General features: G+C 43.2%; 1 protein-coding gene across 6 annotated transcripts in view; it reads right to left on the bottom strand.

The window, feature by feature from the left end:
* Nucleotides 1-20,310, bottom strand: part of MTMR3 (myotubularin related protein 3) — a 73,295-nt gene that overhangs the window by 32,775 nt on the left and 20,210 nt on the right. For 3 of the 6 annotated variants that reach the window (XM_062504483.1, XM_062504481.1, XM_062504482.1), the window contains 4 exons: nucleotides 9,730-9,807; nucleotides 5,974-6,047; nucleotides 5,511-5,600; nucleotides 3,866-3,982 (listed from right to left, as the gene is read on the bottom strand). In XM_062504483.1, coding sequence (XP_062360467.1) covers nucleotides 3,866-3,982; nucleotides 5,511-5,600; nucleotides 5,974-5,976 — 210 coding nt within the window. In that variant the 5' untranslated portion in view covers nucleotides 5,977-6,047; nucleotides 9,730-9,807. Of the gene's footprint in view, nucleotides 1-3,865; nucleotides 3,983-5,510; nucleotides 5,601-5,973; nucleotides 6,048-9,729; nucleotides 9,808-13,173; nucleotides 13,202-16,642; nucleotides 16,713-17,406; nucleotides 17,518-20,310 lie in introns of those variants that run through there. The other 3 variants (XM_062504480.1, XM_062504479.1, XM_062504484.1) reach the window with 3 other exon arrangements.

The raw sequence follows: 20,310 nt of genomic DNA, 5'->3' as shown, positions 1-20,310 counted from the left end.
GACTGTGGGTGACTCCACCAATGCAGCAGAGGACTCAAGTGCAGCACAGACCACACCAAGTGCTCTGTTCCACAGCTGATCCCTGTATTTCACATGTTCATTCCTTTCAAGCCTCGACCTGCTTGACCCCAGTCTGCCAGGCAGGTAAATGGTCAAAGTTTTGTCTGATCAATGGACAGGAATGGAGCTCAGACTGCAGAATCTTCCAGTCTGTCTTCACAACTGAACAGCCCCACACAGACCTACCAATAATTCCCAGGAGGAACTTCTTCATGGAAAGGGTGGTCAGGCACAGGAAGGGACTGCCCAGGGAGGTTTGGAGTCTCCATCCTTGGAGGTATCCAAGGAAGGCCTGGATGTGGCACTCAGTGCTCCAGGCTGAGGACAAGGTGGGGATTGGGCAGAGGATGGACTCGATAGCCTGGGAGGGCTTTTCCAATTTAAATGATTCTGGAATAACTTACTTAAATCTACCACTGAATTAAATGGCACCAACATGGAAAGTAAGGCATCTTTCCCAGCTGAGTCAAGATTTCAGACTTGCTTTTTAAGTCCAGAGCTGCTTTGTCTGTTATCTTTTTATTCCCCAAACCCTGTCTTAGTCTGGTTTTTCCCATGTCCATCTTCATTTAAGCAGTTCTCCACCTTTTCCCGCCTCCTGGCATTCTGCTTGTGGCTCTTCTTCCTTCTGTCTGCACTCTAATGACAAACTAATTCCTCTCCTCCTGTGTTATTTTTAATTTCCTTCTTCCAAAGTCACTCCTTGTTTCCTGCCCTTTCCCTGTGCCCTCTGCTCCCCACAGCCATCCATTCCCGTCCAGCAGCCCACCAGTGATTCCCTCACTATCTGCAGCTTTTTCTTTAGGACAACCTACCCATTAATCTTTTTAATTTTCCTTCCCAGTCATAAAAATCTGTCCTCTGGTGTTTTCAATCTCCTTCTTGGCCATTATTCTTTCCCCAGCAGAGCTCTGTGGAATTATCTCCCATCATTCCCTCCCTGATAACCTTCCCTTTCCACTGCACATCCTTCAGGCTGCTGCCAGTCCAACACCCAGAGCCCATTCCTGGAAGAGCCATCAATTCTATCTGCAGGCACTTCCCTCTAATAATGGCATGGAAACAGGCAGGGAGAAGCCATCATTTTTGCCTTTATAAGAATAAACATGCATTGTTATCTGAGGCAAATTACATCCCATTATAGGGAGTACAGGAGCATTCTGCTCTTGCACTATCTCCCGACTGTCTCTTATTTGAAATTATCTCATTTTAAATAACAGCAACCTTCTACAACTTCAACTTTTTATTTTTGAGGGGTTTTCAAAACGGTTTTGATGACTGGAGCTGTTATCTAAGAGCAGTAGAAGATATATTTAGAGAATTACAGCTCTGTAGTTAGCAAAAGCAAAAGTTACATTTTCAGTGCTGAAACTATTCCCCCAAGAGCCCAAACCATGCCCACAACTCCCAGTGGGATGCAGTAGATCATGGCCAGGCTGCTGCAAGCACCAGTGACCCTGCTACAGACCCTCCCTGTGCCCCATTTGGCCTAAACCTCTCCAGGATCTCCTGTGGCACTCAGGCCCTGGAAGCTGGAATTGGGATTTCCTCCTTGTTTTCCCATCTTAGAGCTGGAATAATGCCAGGGTTATGGTGCAGGCTGGTGGCTGTAACAAGCACAAGGCCAAGACTGGGTGTCCTGGAGCATGGGATGAGGTGGCACATGGAGGCACTGAGGGTGCAAGGACACCTCTGAAGGGCTCCAGGGTGGAGGGAGCTGCATCCCTCCCAGCTTCATGGAACCCACAAAGAGTGTCTGAAGCAAATTTTGCTTTTAATTACAGCTGATGACACTTTGGGTTTGTCTTGAAGGCCACCTCTGAGCCCCCTCTTCTTTCACAATTGTTGTGCTCTGAGTGTGAAGAATTTGGGCAGCATAGCTTGAGGACAAGGATTATGCCACTCTCCAGCAGGGATGAACCACAACACCCATAGACATGAGGAATATTGCAATCCAACCATTTGTCCAAGCAAGAGAGAGCTCACACTACAACTCACCTCCACATCAAAGCCTCCCAATCATGACTTTTCTTCCGTACTGTGTCCAAAATCCACCATTGGAAAGAGATTACATGCAATCCATGCTTCTACAAACTCCACTAAAATGTTAATTCTCCCATCAATGCAATTAGCTTACAGGGAGGAAAGTGATTAGACAGAAACACTCAGCAGCTGCAAAGTCTGAAATTTTCTTAAGGAATCAATAGAGTTGGGCCTGGGAACCAAACCTCCCCTGTGCACTGAGAGATCCCTGTTGAGTCTGCACTTTTATCCTGTGGATAAATGTAAGTCAACACCCTTGAATGTCATAATCCCCCAGTTTATGCATGGTCTGTGGGACCTTTTGTTTTTGCATTTGAAACACCATGTTCCTATTAGCACTGTGATCTAGGAAATTATCCATGGGAAAGATCTCCACACATAGCCCTTTTCTGCACTGTTGCAATGGGAACATTAACAACTTTGAATGGATTTATTTCCCAGCCCAGGTGAACTGGAGCTCTGTGCTGCTCACTGAGGTGTCACAGCACCATTTTCACAGCCCGGGAATTGTAACCAAACAAGAGGGAAAAGCCACACCCCAGGAATGAAGAATGTCTTACAGGTATTTGCTGAACAGCTGTGGTGGCATAAAAACAGCAGGAAAGAATCAAGATGAACTTAATCAAAAAGTACTCAGTGAAGATTTGAGTTGGAAAATCACCATCTGGTCAAGAATTTTGGTCAACAATAACCAAAAGGATTACTACTGCCAAAAATTAACAATTTAAATATGGTTCTTCATTACTGAAAAATGTTTTATCTTTAAAGACATCCCAAGCCCTGGATTTCAGTGGGGTTCATAGAAGTTTGCTAGCAATATATATGGTTACAAAGAATGATTTATATACTGCTCTACCTCATACTCTGATTATTTCTAGTTAATCATGCTGATGGTAATGAGATATCACACAAAATGAGAAGGCAGAACACTGCATGTGAAAGTCAGGGGAGAAAAATTAAGATGGGAATATTGACAAGCTTCTGTGAACTCTTCCCCGAACACAAGGAATGTGATTTGAGAAAAACATCAATTCTTGCTATGCTCAAAAATACTGAATTGAAAAACCCTATAAAGTAATATCCCTAATTTTCCTAAGGACAGGAAGTGCAGCTCGTGCTCTAATGGTTTCTCTAATAAAGGAACTCCATCATTCCCTGGCATTCCTCAGGACACTCTTGATTTCCACACTGGAAGTGTCCCAGCTGGTGAGACTGGTCTGTGTGAGCATCACAGCACTGCCCAGGACTGTCCAACACCATTTCACTGCATCTGGTACCAGAGCAGTTGGAGATGGAACCATTTTAAGGAATGGACACTTGGAATAAAACTCCCTAAAGAAATGCATTGAAGGTGAGGTCCCACTCCTGACCTGTTACATCAAAGACTGCACTCAAACCACCCAACATCTGGCACAGAACTTCAGCAGCTGGACCCACTCCCACCTTCTGAAGCTTCTAAATCAGGTTTAGGTGTTCCAAAAGGCCCTTGGAATGCGGACTATTTCTCCCCACTGAGCTTGGGGACAACAGGTGGCTAACACAGCCAGATATGAAGTGAAGGTTGAAGGATGTGACATTTCCTAATGACATCTGATTTTCAGAGCTGCTGAGTCACCCTTTGGTGACTAAATACATATTTATTGTCCCTGAGAAATCCATCTGAACATCAGAAAATATTTTTATTCTTAACAAGGGGGATCACTGTACTCTTATCTCAAATTCTGTTATCTCCCTTGAGATCAGAACACCTGAAAGCACTTACATTCACAACAGATTCCTTGAATTTGATGTGGAGCCTGTAGTTGGAAAGGGCAATGATGGCATCCTCTGCTCGTCCCACGTACTCTGTGCTCTCCCCATGGAGCTCAATGAACGGCACCTGCAGGAAGGCAGCAAGAATCTGATTACAGAGACCATTTCCCAAAAACCTGTCCCCTCCTGCAGCACAAGAAATCAAACAAAGCCTGCTGAGAATTCAGCCCTGTTATTGCTGCTAAGGAGGAACATCAGGTAAGGTTGGCTCCGAGGTTAATTGCAGCTTTTTTTCTGAAATGATCTCTTATTTTATGTTACTTTTCTTCAGTAGTAAGTGCCCCATCAGGGAAAGCAATGAATTTTTATGAAAAATATCCCCACATTTTGGCAAGCAGGCTGACAAAGCCCTTGATTTATGTTCTCATTCCTTACTTAATGGAGAGTGGCATTTCCATAATGTTATTAAATTCATCGTAAAGCAGGCACAACATCCAGGATGAATAATGTTCCCTGCTCTTTCCCCACTATTCACCCAGCAAGTCCAGGTAACCAGCCTAGGCTGGATCCCTAAATGCTACAAAGCTGAGCTTGAACAAATCAAGCTGTTTGCTCCCTATTTCTCACAGTAAATATGAAAATGCACAAAAGCTGATACTTCATAAAGTCAGAAACCTGCAGTTCATTATACCACACATGGAAATTGTCCCTGGTTAATTAAAAATGTGACTTAAGCCCAGTTTAGCTGATCTGGGTGGAAAGTGTAAATGCTCAACCTGAAAGTGATCTGGTTTTACACAAAAGCAGCTTGGATCAAATAAAAACACCTTATATTACAAAGAAACTCTTCACTTGATGTAAGAGTGTCTACATGGGGAGCCAGGCAGCAAGAGCTGGAGGGGGGCTCACCTGGCAAAGGCTCCAGGGAGAGCTCACAGCCCCTTCCAGGGCCTAAAGGGGCTTCAGGAGAGCTGGAGAGGGACTGGGGACAAGGGCTGGAGGGACAGGACACAGGGAATGACTTCCCACTGCCAGAGGGCAGGGCTGGATGGGATATTGGGAAGGAATTGTTCCCTGGGAGGGTGGGCAGGCCCTGGCACAGGGTGCCCAGAGCAGCTGTGGCTGCCCCTGGATCCCTGAAGTGTCCAAGGCCAGGTTGGACACTGGGGCTTGGAGCAGCCTGGGACAGTGGAAGGTGACCCTGTTCATGGCAAGAGGTGCCACTGGATGGGCTTTAAAGTCCTTTCCAGCCCAAACTACTCAATGATTCTATAGTAAATCATCTGAACTAAACTGATTTCAAAAACATCTCTGGAAAATGAAGGAATTTTAAAATATCTGCTTTTGTGCAACAGAAGACTTTTGGCTTCACAACAACCAAATGTAAAGACAGTGTTTAATCAGCATAGTGTTGCTTTTCCAAAACAGAGCTCTAAACTATAGAGTAAAACCTGACCCTTGGAATTAGTGCACAGGTAGCAGTGATATTTTTCAGACTACTGAACTTCTCGTAATAACATGCCCAAGTTCTCTGTCCTACCAACAGCACAGCAGCATTTAAGAGGAAAATTACTTTCTGTGCTGTGAATTAAAATTCTAGAGGAGACTCCATAACCAACTGGAGGCAGTGTGAACAGGAGCAGTGTGGTGATTACCTGAAGGTTCTCATCCTCTCGGATCAGCTGCTTCCTGGGAAAAATCTGATTAGCCTGGATGCATTCAAGGCTGTGCTGAGTCTCCTCATCCTGAGGAACAAAGTTTGACAGTCACCTGCAGCACTGGCACCTGCTGCCACCTTCCCCAACCATCCACAGCCAAGGAAAAGCTCCCACAGGATGAGGTGTACAGAGAATTTCAGGAGCAGTAACTCACTGAAGTTTGTAAACTCTCCAACACAGGCCCTTAGACAACAAATCTGGCATTAACAACAGTTTTCCTTCCCACAGCCTGATTAATAAAGTCATTAAAAGCTGTAAGATTTATAGCAGCATTAGGCAAAAAGCATTAGCACTATGCCTAAAACTCAACAATCCCACATGTAAACATTAATTCCCTAATGCTTTTCCCATTTTAAATTCTTCTGCTCTGTCACTGACCCTATAAAGCCCCTTTGCTTACCATGACAGGCCCTGGGCAGGAGGAGGAATCCTCGTCTTTACTTGCAATACTTTGAGCTCTTTGCTTATTAAAATCTAGAAAATCAGGAAAGTATAATTATGAAATAAGATTCATTTTCTTTTGGCAAATAAATTAACTTTTAAAGACTGTGAAATGTAGCTGTTAGAAAACTGAGAGCAAACAGTAATTATGAAAAGACGAAATCCATACAAGCTCCCTCTCCTGAGAGCCAAAATTGTTTCAAAATGTGTCTGGTTCCTTCTGTTCATCCTGAAAAATTATCTTTGGATGTGCTGCTGGGAGAACACCTGTGTGAACACAGCAATTAGACCAGAGTTTATATAATTTAAATTAAAACAGGTTCATCTTTCTGGATCCCTTGGAATTTTCTCCCAAGTTGTTTGCAGATGGTGAATCAGAAACCCGTGGGTTACAAATCCAAAGGGATTGCTGGGATCCTTTAGGCTGATCTGGTGTGAAACACAGGGTTTGGATCCTCCTGGAACAAGCTTGTTTCAACTACGGCATATGAACTGGAATACTTATTAGGATAAAAATCCTTATTTTACACTTATGGCTCATTTTGGATATCCATGGATAGACCAAAATATCCATTTCCCTGCACTGACCTTTCCAGGAGTTCCAGACCACTACACTGGGGACCTGCTCTCTCCAACAACCCCCAAAACTTCAATCATCTGCAAATTTTCTGAGAATATTAACACAGTCCTGAGGTTTATGCAAATCACCCAATTATGAATTTAATGACTGAAGTGAATACAAGAGTTACAATTTGGGTTTGAGATTGATTTTACACTCAACTCTTTAAATCCAGGTAGGTTCTTCCCTTTTCTACTCAACAGGGATTCACTCAGGTATTTATGGGGTTTGCAGACCGTGGCACACAAAATTTACAAATGAAAATACATCACACGAGTGCAGGCAGTTCTCAGTTCGCATCCAAAGTTCACATCTCACTTTACTTCTAAATGTATTTCAAATTATCAGTCTTGTGGCTGACAGAGAAAACCACTTCAATCCATCAGCTCCCAGCACAGCAGGGAGCCCTAAACACATCCATGGTATGGAATATTAACAGAGGGCAAAGGAGCATCAGCTGCACATCAAATATCTTCAGTATGTGTTTGTAAATATATTTACATAAAAGGGGGAAATTATGAGCAGAATCGAGCTCCAACTGCCCTGGATTCACTAAAAATTAATGCAAAAAGTAGATACAAAGTCCTGGGAGACCTGGAGAGGGACAGGGAATGGCTTCCCTCTGCCAGAGGGCAGGGCTGGGAATGGATGGGCTTTAAGGGCCCTTCAAACCTAACTCATTCCAGGATTGTAGGATATAAAAAATATCTTGTTATTTCAAAGAACTCATTCAGCTTCACACACAATTACCAAAGAAACACCAACTTAGTTTTTAAAATTTGCTTTATTACAAATTTGAAGCTTGCTTAGTATCTCTTGAGGAAGTTTTAATTTAATAGGCACTATGCTGGAAAAAAATCATTCATACTTCAATTTAATTAGATATATGTCATTTATAACTTTATCATATAATTACCTACATATTAATAAAACCAGTATTAGCCTAGAAAATTGGGTCTTTTTAAATATCTTACAACTGTGCTCCTAAAAATCCAGCAAAAACCTCCAGCAGAGACCACCCAAAGTACCAAGTTTCAGTCTAAGTCCTGTCTTCAGCATCACACTGTGACAGAGTGGCTTTTTCCATGTGAGAATCTTCCTTTTTAAGGTGAATTTTGGGAAAGCTGTGCAGGGAAAAAAATCTGCCTGTTTCAGTTTGGATCACGGTTTTCAGATCCAAAGGGTGATGCTGCCAAGATAAATGGTACAAGTAGTTATAGGACTGGTTCTAAAGCAAACACTTGGCTCTGGCTGCTGCTGGGCATCAGTGAAACACTTCAGTGACTTCCCTGCCATCAAAGGAGTGCTGAAAATTGCTGACAGAAATAACAAGAAGACTGAACTGTTACAATAAGGCTCTCTGAGCTGATGGACAGTGAATACTTGGAGAGAAATCACTCCTTTCCCATCATGTCCATGAGTTGATCCCACTCCCTTCAGCAGCTCAAGGTCACAGGGCTGAGCAAAAGGAAAAGGGAACAGCTCTGGGAACAGGGAGGCACCACATACTGCTCAGGACTGCCCAAACCACACCTGAATCCACATTCTTTCTATGCCAAAGCTTTCTAACCCATTTCCAGTTCACCAAACTCTTTCCATGAGAACAGAAGGAGGATCCCAGTGACTGTTGACACCTCAAAGGGTATTTCTGGCTTTAGAAGCCTTGGAAGTAAAAACATTCCTCGTATCATCAACTCCACCAAGCACTCCTGAACCCTCCCCACCGTGCTGCCCCGAGGGACAGCTGGGGACAAAGCCAGCCCAGCACCAAGGGGCTGCACAAACCCATCCTCAGGTTGATCCACATCACTTCTGGGACTGCAGAAAGGAAGGAGAATTCTCATTTTGCTCAACCGCAGCTCTGCCCTGACAGTAAAACCCATTTCCAGAAGTGAAATGGAAAGGTACAAACACAGCTCAGATAAGAAAACCTGGCCAGGAAAGCAGCCTTAAATTCACAATCCTCCTTATCAACAGGATCACATAAAAATAGCAGCCAGCTTATACACAGAGCAGTGAAACTTGGTTTTATTGGTACAAATATTGGGTTTGGTCAGGACTGAGGTCAAAAAAAGGTGATGTTATCAATTCACTGTCTGCCTTTTTTACCTGCAATTCCATGTGTGTTAAATTACGTCAAAAAAGAGAATGGTCTTGCTAATTCCCCATCCTTATATTCTGCTTAAAAGGATAAATGATGAGCAAAGGTTGTAACCTCAGACTCTGTTCAGCCTCCATGGGAACATCTTAATTACCTTTTGTTTCAGATGTGCCTTCTGGTTTAAATTATGTACATAATTAAGAGTAGCAATAACCATCTGTTTGCCAGTGATTCTAAACAAAAAAGATTAGCTAAATAAAGGAACGTTTAAATTCACATATATTTAAACACAGTTGGACTTTCAGCAAGGAAAAGGAAAAACTGGAGAGGAAAATGGAGGAATCCAAGCATTTCACTTTGTTCCCTTACCTTCCCCATCCAGACTGAATTCCATTAATTTCAAATATCAAAATAATATCAAAATCAGACTGAGCTGACCCCTGAGCAGTTTATATACTGCAGCACAGTTGCTCTCTGAGTTTGGAATTTAAGTTTTTTGACAAAGGAACATTAGAAAATTTGAGAATTTAACATTCAGGAATGTGCTGTACCTTGAGCAAAAGATGCTTCTGTTGCAAACTGAAAATACTTCTCCCCTTTTGGCAGATGGAAGGAAATTTCTGAGATAAGGAGAAACACTCAACTTCCCCTGTTTCAGTCCCTAACAGGAAGTTTTCTCCTCTTTCCTGACACCACAGGCTGAAGGGACTCAGTAACTTTCACCAGGATTTACTGGGAGAGCAGCTGACAACGTGGATATTTTCACATTATTCTGGAATAGGAGCAGGACAAAGAATCGTGTCTGAAGCTTGGGCACAACAAAGAGTCAAGAACCTTCTTTTTCAATAATTAAAGGCTGCACACTCCATCTCAGTGAAATACTAATTTTTGTCTAAGATCCTGGAAAACACTTTATTTAACTAAGAGAATAATCAATGATGAGCACAGAATCCACAAACAAGCAGCTGATCTTCCCAAAATAAAGCAATTCTTACCAAAGTATGAGAGAATGAACAGTCCTCTCTTGTCCCAGAAAGTTCCAACTGTTCTCTTCTGATATTTCACATTGGCAGCTGCAAATACAAAGACAACACTTTAAAACATGAACTTCCCTTGAGAAAACCACTTCTGAACCAGCAGCCTAGACAAGACACTCCACTGTGAGGGGAGTTTGGATTAATTCAGGAGGAAAAAGAGTAGGTCTGAGTGCCTTGTAGTTGTAAAAAGAGCTTAACATGCCCAGAGAGGGAATTCCAGGACTGGATTGCCATGGATACATGTGGATCAAGCCTCTTTTCTGGCAAGGAGCAGTTCTGAAATCGTGGCCACAAAGCCATTCAGAATTTCATAAATGAGTGAACAAAGCCTAAATTACTCCACAATACGAGCTATAGGAGAAAGTTTTCCAAGTGGATTTGTACTGATCTTCAAAGTGAGTTTAATTTTACACTGCAATTGGCATTTCTGGCCCCAAGAATGCCAATGAAGACCCCCAAACAGTGTTTACTGCCCATGTGCAATGGTGCAAAAATCCCAGGGACCAGCAATGCTCACAAGGCCACTCCTGCCAAGACATTTTTTCTGGATTTTCAAGTGCTGTACAAACACTTGTGGCATCAAAAATGAGATATTGTGCCAGAAATATACATGTTTTTTCCAAAATTACATGGAGAAATTCTGGTTCATTCCTACAGTCACTCCAAAGGACCAAGAGATGTCCCCTATGGTATCAGAAAGACAAAGTTTAACACTAAAATACCCAAACCCTAAAATTAAAAGTTCCAGACTAACCCAGTTGTTCCCAAAGCACACAAGCAGCCAAACTGATGGGACACCACTCCCTTGTATCCAAAGATCTGCTCTTCACAGAAACTTGGATACTCTCCCAGTAGCACACTGCATCTGGATGTGCCTGGAAAGTCTAATGTCTCCAGTGTATAATCCTGCTGCTGGAAATAGTTTGTCTGTACTTAGATGTACCACAACTACTGATAATTTTCACATTCTGGTAGATGAAATAAAGTATTTTTTTATTTTGTGTTCATTGTGTCCTTCAGTTTATGACTTATGGCAGGGAAAATAAGACGTGGAAAAAGGAGATACAATTTCAGGACTGACAGAGCAGAAAGAAATAGTGCACAAAGTTGTGCATCAAAAATGGTGCATTTCAAAGAGTTGTGCCCCAGGCCCAGCATCACCAGCTGGGTGAGGGAGGGGTTGTCCTAATCTGCTCTGGGGTGGTCTCTCTTCGAGTGCCAGGGACAGCTTTGGGCACCACAATGTCAGAAGGATCTAAAGCTGTTCGAGCAAAGGAGGGGCACGAGGATGGGGAAGGCTCTGGAGGGTCTGAGGGCACTTGGAATGTTCAGCTGAAGCAGAGGAGATCCCTCAGGGGCAGCAGCTCCTCCGGAGGGCAGCTCCAATCTCTGCTTCATGGGACAGGGACAGCACCCAGGGAATGGCTGGAGCTGGGCCAGGGCAGGCTCAGGCTGGAGATCAGGGAAAGGTTCTTCCCTCCCCCAGAGGGTGCTGGGCACTGCCCAGGCTCCCCAGGGAATGGTCCCGGCCCCGAGGCTGCCAGAGCTCCAGGAGTGTTTGGACACCAGGGATGGACAGGGTGGGATTGTTGGGGGGGTCTGTGCAGGGACAGGGGCTGGGCTGGGTGAACCTTTCCCATGAAGGGTTTTCATGATTCTAAGATCCTAATACAAACTGAGATGCACCAGAAGGAATTCTACTATGTCACATGCTGGACACTTCAGGGAATCTCATGGAATCTCCATATTTACACAAACAAGGAGCTGAGGATGTGCTTTAACAGAAAAGCCCTGTGTCAATGCCAGCTGTCCAAAACCTCAGCTAAATTTCCATTTAACATTTCATAAAAGAGTTTCTAAATGCAACATTTCATTACCTGCAACAGAGGTCAACTTTGTTTTTATTTTTAACAAAATCTTTCTCAGCCAACAGCCAAACACCAATCCCAATAACTTTATGGGTCCATAATCAACCCCAGCAGCCAGATGGGAATGGGCACAGTTTGACTGTGAGGTACCAGCTTGTGCATTCAACAAGTTCAGCTTCACAGCTGCCTATTGATACAAAGTCACCTTTGAGGGGAATATGGAGCAAGTTTATTAAACACACAAAAAAAAGCTCTGAAGGCAGACTATACAATTCTAGAATGACTCCTCAGAGACAGTATTCTAGCCACAGATTTGCTTTTCAAAAGGCAAGATACACATTTCGGGTGCAGGAGCTGGACTGATTTTGTGTGGTTTCAGTCCAAACGAGAGGGGGAAAAAAAAAAAAAAGAGCCCTTCACAAAATCTGCAACAGGCTTTTTATTGAGTTTAATGAGGCTTGGAAGAAGCCACCAAATCTCAAGAGTTTTGTCAAGAAGTTCAAAAACAGGAGAAAAATGTTCCAATATAAGCATTAATAATTCCGCTTTCTTGCTGCCAGAGCTCAGCAAACCCCCTGACATGCTCATCAGCATTCCTGCTGCAAGGCTGCTGGGCTCTGATAAGAACCTCCAATGTTATCACTTCCTAAGTCAACAACTTCTGCCAAAATAAGGGGGGAAAGCTGCCTGTAAAAGAAATGTTGCTATGAGTTCTGCTGGCCATCTCCAAAACACCAGTTCCTGATGGCATTTTTTTCTTGGAAGATGTTATGGAGAAGTGGAGTAGTTGCACTGTATATCAATCATACAGTGAAACACAAGTAATAACCCAGCTGGGGGGAAATTGCAAATAATGGTTTCCAAACTGTAAAACTTTCATCCCTGGCCATAACCCAACCACTGGAATTCCAAGGGCTACCCAATGAAACATCAAAGTCAGCCCTACTCTGAACAGTGATGGACTACAGAAACTCCAAAATCTAAATTATTTTAGCCTGTGACAGTGTTTTTCTTTACATTTATTTTAATAAAACATTGGCAAATCGCTAGGAAAAGCACTCTGGAGAAGTTTCAATCAACATGTTTGTTTAATTAGGTGATTGGAAAGTTGTCTCTACAGTTTCTTTGCTGAAAGGTTCTATCAGCCAAAGCAGGAGAGCCATGATTTGATAAGCATGGAAATGGCACAAGGGAAAAATAACTGGGGAGAAAAACAAAACCAGATTTTCTCTTGCTGCCAGTATCCTCATAAAGATGTAAACAAACACAACCAAATGAAGCTTTTTTCCTGTTAATTGACTATTTTGAAGATGCATTTTCCCCTCCTTTTGCCAAAATACAACATTTCCACAGCGGTTGTGCCATACCATGTCCCAACCTAACATTATGCAAGTGTGGTTTTTGATGAGAAGTTCTGCATTCCTGTTTACATTTTGAACTTCCCAATATCACTGCTCCCACATACCCAAGTTCTGCCATGAGGGGAACCTTCTCTTGCACAGGATTACCACACACCCCCCATTTATTTCATCACCTCTAGGTTTGGCTGCATCCTGCTCACTTTAGCTCACAGGTTGCTGTTCTTCTCCTCTCTCCTTTATCTGTTCTTCCTGGTGGATTTGAGCTTCCCTTCCCTGCTATTTTTACACAATTCTTAGCGTGCTCAGGAGCAGGAACACAGTGCTGCTATCAGCTGCCCACCAGCTGGGGGATGTGCTCAGTTCATGGCTGAGCTGGAAACCACAGAGGGATGAGAACACTGGGAATGCAGCTGCTCCCAAGGAAGGATGGGACAAGGCTGCTCCTTCACAGAAAGTTCTGAACTGTGCACGGTTTAGAGAAGGAGGAATGTTGATCCTCAGGGAGGCATTTTCTGGTTTTTAGTGCCACGTGTCACAGAACCTTTAAGGCTGAAAAACACCTTTAAGGCCACTGATCTGGCACCACTGGGTTCACCACTGACCCATGTCCCCAAGGGCTACATTCACAGAGCTGTTAAACCCCTCCAGGGATTCAACACCAGCACTGCCCTGGGCAGCTGTGCCAGGGCTGGACAACCCTTTCCATGAGGAAATCTTCCCTAATAACCAACCTGAACCTCCCCTGGCCCAGCCTGAGGCCGTTCCCTCTCCTCCTGTCCCTGATCCCTGGAGCAGATCCCGACCCCCCTGGCTGTCCCCTCCTGTCAGGGAGTTGTGCAGAGCCACAAGGTCCCCCTGAGCCTCCTTACCCTCAAGCTGAAAAACCCCAGTTCATCCAATTCCCTGGATGAAATGACATCATTCCAGCTGGATATGAAGGTGTGCACACAGCAACACTCAAACACCTGACAGGGAGAGCATAACAGCTACATGGAACATCCCATGTTCCCACAGCACAGATAAAACTGTCCTGCATCAGAACATTTTGAAAAGATCTCATTCCACTTTCTCTTCTCTCTGCCTTTATGAGTGAAGAATAAAATAAATTATAAGAGTCCAAAGCATCAAAAAAGTTTTGTCAACATCTGTCACTGCACTGACTCATACACTAATGGCAGGTCAGCATTTGGGCTTCCTTCATCTTCCCACTCAGAAGTGGGATTAATCTGCTTTTAAAGCATTTTGATTAAGCTGATTATCTTTGCATATTTGTTAAAGATCACTTCTTGCACTCTTCAGAAATTAAATGCAGAAGCAACAGTTCAAAGTTAAAGAAAAAAATAAAACATCTTGAAAGGAAAGAGTTTGGAATAGCAGAGGAAAGCAAGAGAAGCACTTCTGGGGATCTGACAGCAACAGATAGTACAGTAAAATTTGATTTTGCATTAAGAAAGGTCCATTGTTTCCATAATTGATGTCAAGAATAAAAATCAATACTTAGCTGGGAAAACAGCATTAATTATTCAGAAAAAGGAGGCTTTTTAGGAAAGTGCTCCCAGATAAAAGACTCTACAGCAGTATTTTCCTTCACTGATCTCAAAACCCAGGCTAAAAGACTACAGCAAGCTTGAAACCAAAATCCACAACGAAATGTCACTTTCTTACAAAATTTCAGGCTCTCTTTTAATTCCTTTTTCATTTGGATAAAACCCTGAGATCCAAAGGCTGCAATTATTCCTACATAAACCAGGATACAATTTACTGATGAGAGATCTTCTGTACCATGTCTGTAATTTTTTTTTTAATTTCAATTACTCCATATTCCTCTGTTTTATGTGCATGACAGAAGAGGAACAGCTCCCAAGGACCAACAGCTACACAGATCAGTCTGAACTGGGGAGAAACCCAAGAAAGGAAAGGAACTGAATCTGGATTTTAGCATGGAAGCTGACAGGACAGACCCAGTGGATTTGTGGAGATTGTAAGCTGGAAAGGTGACCAGATGTGCAGGGAAGGGGATTTATGCCAACAGGTAACCAAAGAGCCATGAAACACAGGGCAATATCAGACTGGAGTTACAAAGCAAACAGCAAGGCTAGACCAGGCAGCAGAAACTTCCATTTGAAAAGGCATAATGGAGAAAGAAGGGAATAATTTGCTCCTCACAGTTCCCATTTTTTTCCATTAAGGTCCTCACAGCCCATTTGCCATGAGTGACACTCCCTCCCCTCTTTCTGCCTCTCTAGAAGGAAGGCAGCAAACACAGAGAAGTGGCTGTTAATCAAAGTCTCCAAGATTTTATTCATCCTCCCAAAACACTTCTTCAAACCCCTTCCCTCCTCCAGTCACATCTTGCTGTAGCTCAGACCCTCCTGTAAATGCCTCAGCAGTAGGAAGGGGCAGCAGCCATTCCCAGAGGAACATCCCACACTGCCTAGGACAGCTCCTCACCTGTTGGGATTTCCTGACAGCAACACTACCAACATTGACAAGGAATAAAAAACAGAAAAAAAGTTTGAAAATAGGAAGACTCAATATGCAAATGTGATTTGAAGGTTGCTCTGGAGTTTCAAGATACACTCCCATGAGAGTCCTCTCCCACCCTGAACTTCCTCAGGACAACAGAGTCACAGCTCTCAGCTGACCTCATTTTCACCACACTCTTTCTGGCATAAAACTTTGAAAATCTCTTTAACAAAATGCCACAGGATGCTTTTGTCATAAGATAACTTTTTTGAAATAGCAAATACCTGTTATTAATAACTTATTAATGCTCTGAGAAATAAATGCCTAAGTTATTACAAGGTGTTCCTAAGGGGGACCTTGGTTCCCACAGAGGCCTAGCAATCATGGAATGGTTCAGGTGGGAAGGAACCTTAAAGCCCATCCAGTGCCACCCCTGCCATGGGCAGAGACACCTTCCACTGTCCCAGGCTGCTCCAAGCCCCAATGTCCAGCCTGGCCTTGAACATTTCCAGGGATCCAGGGGCAGCCACAGCTCTTCCCCACCCTCACAGGGAACAATTCCTTCCCAATATCCCATCCAGCCCTGCCCTCTGGCAGAAGGAAGCCATTCCCTGTGTCCACACTCTGACAAAAGCCTTTATCCAGCACTGCTGTGCCACACATCCCTGGGACAGGCAGGACACAAAAGTTTCTTTGCCGTTATCAAGGCATCCGTTTCTCTGCTTGCACACCTTGCACATTGTAATTATGGGTAAAGCTTTAATCCATTAACTTTTCAATTGCATTGAAAAGACCTGTCCTGTCAAGGAGGCCATGGAAGATCCCCACATCCACCCTCCCTGCCTTCATCGAGGAATAGAAGCCACTGGGAGGCTCCATGTTCCAGGACTCGCACTGGATCACCTTTATGTAACTGGGAAAGTTAATATTTCAAATTAACCCAGCACTTGGTAAAGTTTTGGCACACTCCAAAAATGCCTTTTTTGATGTGGTATTAAGGTGGTTTTGGTTTAAAACAGACTCTGCTGCTATTCCCTGAAGCATAGTGAGCCAGTAGAAAAGGTACTGCTCCCATACTCCTCCCAAAAAAACATCTCCCTTCCTTACTTTACACAACTCCAGCATTTCAGAACCATCATGGTATATTCCAACTCCTTGATACAGGTCAAAACTAACCCAGAGAGCAGATCATGGAACCACCACTCTACAGTCCTGAAGATGTTTGCTTCCAGAGCAGCACAGCCCGAAGAACTGCAAGACACTTCAGATTTAGTGAACTGGAGGCAGCTTAAGAATCACTTCAGCTCCTGCAGAAATTACATTTCTTTAGAGAACTAATCAGTTAGCTTGCTCATCTCTTAGCCTGCTCACTTCTTTGCAAAATATTCAAGTAGTTTCAGTCTGAATGGAAGAGTTCACAGTTCAGACACCGAGCACCCTCCCAAAGCCCTGATCCACTTCAGAGCTGTCAAGCACACATTCTGTACTGAAGGGAATTGAAGGGGCTTTTAGGAGTAAATAATGTATTTCTGCCAGATTCTGTGAACCTGAGGATAAAGAGCCCTTCCATTCCAAGTCTCTTCAATTACCATGGCAGGGGACAAGTATGTTTGATCACAGCATTACTTACAATACAAAATAGTAATTGATTCAATCCAAGAAAAGCCTTGAGTTCAGGTATTCCCTTATTAGTCCATGCAAAAGAATCCTGAACAGAACAAAATAACCATAGTGGAAGAGCTGACCTAAGTTAAGAGACAGCTTTATTCAGCTACAAGAGATTCCTTTTGATGAAGTGACCCCCTAAATTGCACATTTCAGGAGCTAATCAAGGATCAGAGTAGCTTTTCTAGGCTCACAAAAAGCTGCTTCCTAGAGAGCACTCCACACATTTCTTTGGGCATCACCCACGAGGCTGCCAAGACACCAAGAGCACTCACCGTTCACCAGAGGCTCCGCGTGTGCAAATACTGCAAGAGTCAAATTTGGAGGAGATAAAGCCAAGTGTGCTTGTCCATGATAAGGGGATCAGCAAGAGCTGGGTCAGGAAACCCCAGCAGCTCAAGGGACTGCACATCACTTTCTGCTGGGTCCTACTTATCCAGCAAGTTCCAGGCACACCCAGGATTTACCAGAACAGGGTCCTGCCCTCCCTGCACTTGAGCAGTAACTCCTTCCAGGGAGAACAACCAGGCATTTCCATCAGCCCACTTCCAGTTCCAGCTTCTCCAAGCTTTCAGCAGTTTCCAGTCAAGTTACCTACATAGGGAGAAGATTCCCAGTGGCATTGCCCTCAGCCAGGTACAGTAGTGAGGAGCTCTGGCACGCCACAGGAATTAAGACACTCTCAGGAAGGACTCTGACACCTTCTCCTCTTAATTTCTGCATTTATATCACAAGGGACAAACTGGTTTGGATAATGTACCAGCACACTGCCTCCAGCACACGTGCTGCTCCCTGGCCTTTTCCCTGGTCAGCTGATTCACAGAACCATGGAATGGTTTGGGTTGGAAGGGCCCTTAAAGCCCATTCAGTTCCACCCCCTGCTATAGGCAGGGATACCTTCCACTATCCCAGGGTCCTCCAAGCCCCATCCAACCTGGCCTTAGAACTCCTCAGTTCACTGGAGCAAAAAGAAAAAGAAGGAAAAGCAAATACTTTCCCTCCTCTAGTTAAATCACCTCAGTATCTTCCAAGTATTAAGACAGTTGTTTATTCCTATCTTTTTCCACTTGTGGAAAGTCACAGTTAATTTCAGAAACAGGAAATGTAACAGAAAATACTGCTTTCCACTCACAAGCTGCACTTAAATAAGAGCTGGAGATGGACCTCAAACAAACAGCAGGCAAAGAAAAAGCATCTTAAAGAGGGTTCTGCCCATGAAGGCACACGGGAAAGGGACACAGAGCTGTCTGAGTATCCAGCTTTAGTGAGGAGCAGTGAAACTCCTCAAAGCCTCAGCAGAGCAGCCACCAGGGACTGAAGCAGCACAGCCCTTTGATGTGGGAGGCAGAAGGCCCATGGAGGAGTCCTGCAACTCTAATGATCGCCTCAAGAACTGTTTTAATGCGCTTCAATTCGCGTAGCTGGTTTGGCAGATCAATTACACACATTAGCAGTATCTGGTATGAAGTACACAGGTCTTTAATAGAGCAGTTAATTTTGTCACACTGCACTATGCATTCCTTTAGAGACACAACAGTGCTGCTTCAGACCTAGTTGATTCTAAGGGATACTTTTCCACTTTTATGTATCTTTAAGCCAAACAGTCCTCCAGCTATCAACTAAATCAAGGTATATGCTCTGCAATAGCCAAATCTTGAGTATGTCAAAGGCAAGAACGACTGCAATTTCTAAAGTCATCTCTCCAGATTGCCCAGGGAGGCTGAGTTCAGTCAGGACAAATCTCCAAAATACTTTCTCTACAACAACTTCCATAATATTGAAAGTACACAGGGTTGCTCCCTTACACTGGAGTTGCACAGCCATTCAGTGCCAGTAAGGAATTTACTTGGATTAACAGAATATGCTTATTCCAAAAAGCTAAACAGCACGAAGCCAAAGTTAAATATATTTAGGCATTTCAGAGACACCAAAGAAAGGCCTGTGGTTGCTTGAGGCATGGATGTGTATCAAAACAGAGTTTCAGCTAGAACTGAAACTGAGTTCTGCAACAGACTGTAGCTCTGCTAGAGAAACAAGGTTTGACAGAGCTTCAACAGCCACAATCTTATTTAAAGTTAAAATCCATTGAAGTCCAAGCTCCCAACAAGGATAACAGCAGATACTTGGCTGATGTGGAAAAGGGAATTAATTCTATAGGGTACCTGTATCTCCTCTGATTAATCCTGCCATCCAAACAGCGATTCCAACAGGAATGAGTTTCTCTGGGGAACAGGAAGATTTCCCTTCCCACCTGCTCACTTAAAACAGACCAAACCAAGTTCCCTACAGCAGATCAGTTTTCACCTAAGAGAGATATTCCTCCAGTATCCTATTTTATACTAAATGACCTTTGCAAAAGCACAACTAATTAGTATATACAAACACTTATTTAAAACCTCTCTCACTTATTTTCCCTAAAGAAACTCAGTCCTTTTGGTAGATACAACAAACTCTGAGAAGGAAGAATAATAGTACAAAGAATGTAAGTAATCATGTAAGAGATTTTTCCTTTAGAGAACATTCACTCCTTCCCTATGTGACTCAAAACAAACCTCATTTACTAAGAAAGACTTGGTTGCAATTAAGAGATAAATCATCATTTTAAAGAAACAAAGGTTTGGACTCTTCAGCACATTACTCAAACGCAACACATCCACATCTCTCCCATAGGCATTGCAGAAGTCAGAGCAGTTCACAGCTCACTCTGTTATTGATGCATGAGGGAATGTAATTTTCATTTAATTCCAGATTTTAAAAAATATGTATGTCAGAAGACTGCAGTTATCCATTTCAACTTCTGCATTTAAATCATTATCAGGACTTAACCAGCAGGAGTTAACCTTTCTTTAAAGAATAGAAAGATTTATAACAATCCTTATAGTGAATTTACCACGTCCCCTTTAAATTGCACATTAGAAAAACATACAAGAGAATGTGTGTATTAATCCACGAGCTTTCCTAATGACATGAAAATAGCACAAGTCACATTTGTAACACTGAATTTCTCACCTGTGACTCGCAGCTCTCAAGCTTCAATTAAACACACAGAAGTGGCACTCCACAGTAAAAATTAAGATCAACTAAATCAATCTATTTTTGGTCTCTATCATTCCATTTGAAGCACCCTCTGGTAACCACCTGAGTAGCAAAACCAAGTCTGTACTTACTGAACATGAACT

The sequence above is a fragment of the Cinclus cinclus genome, chromosome 17 (genome assembly GCF_963662255.1).
Source record: "Cinclus cinclus chromosome 17, bCinCin1.1, whole genome shotgun sequence".
In the NCBI taxonomy this organism is placed as follows: Eukaryota; Metazoa; Chordata; class Aves; order Passeriformes; family Cinclidae; genus Cinclus; species Cinclus cinclus.
This window is presented reverse-complemented; position numbering and strand designations above follow the sequence as displayed.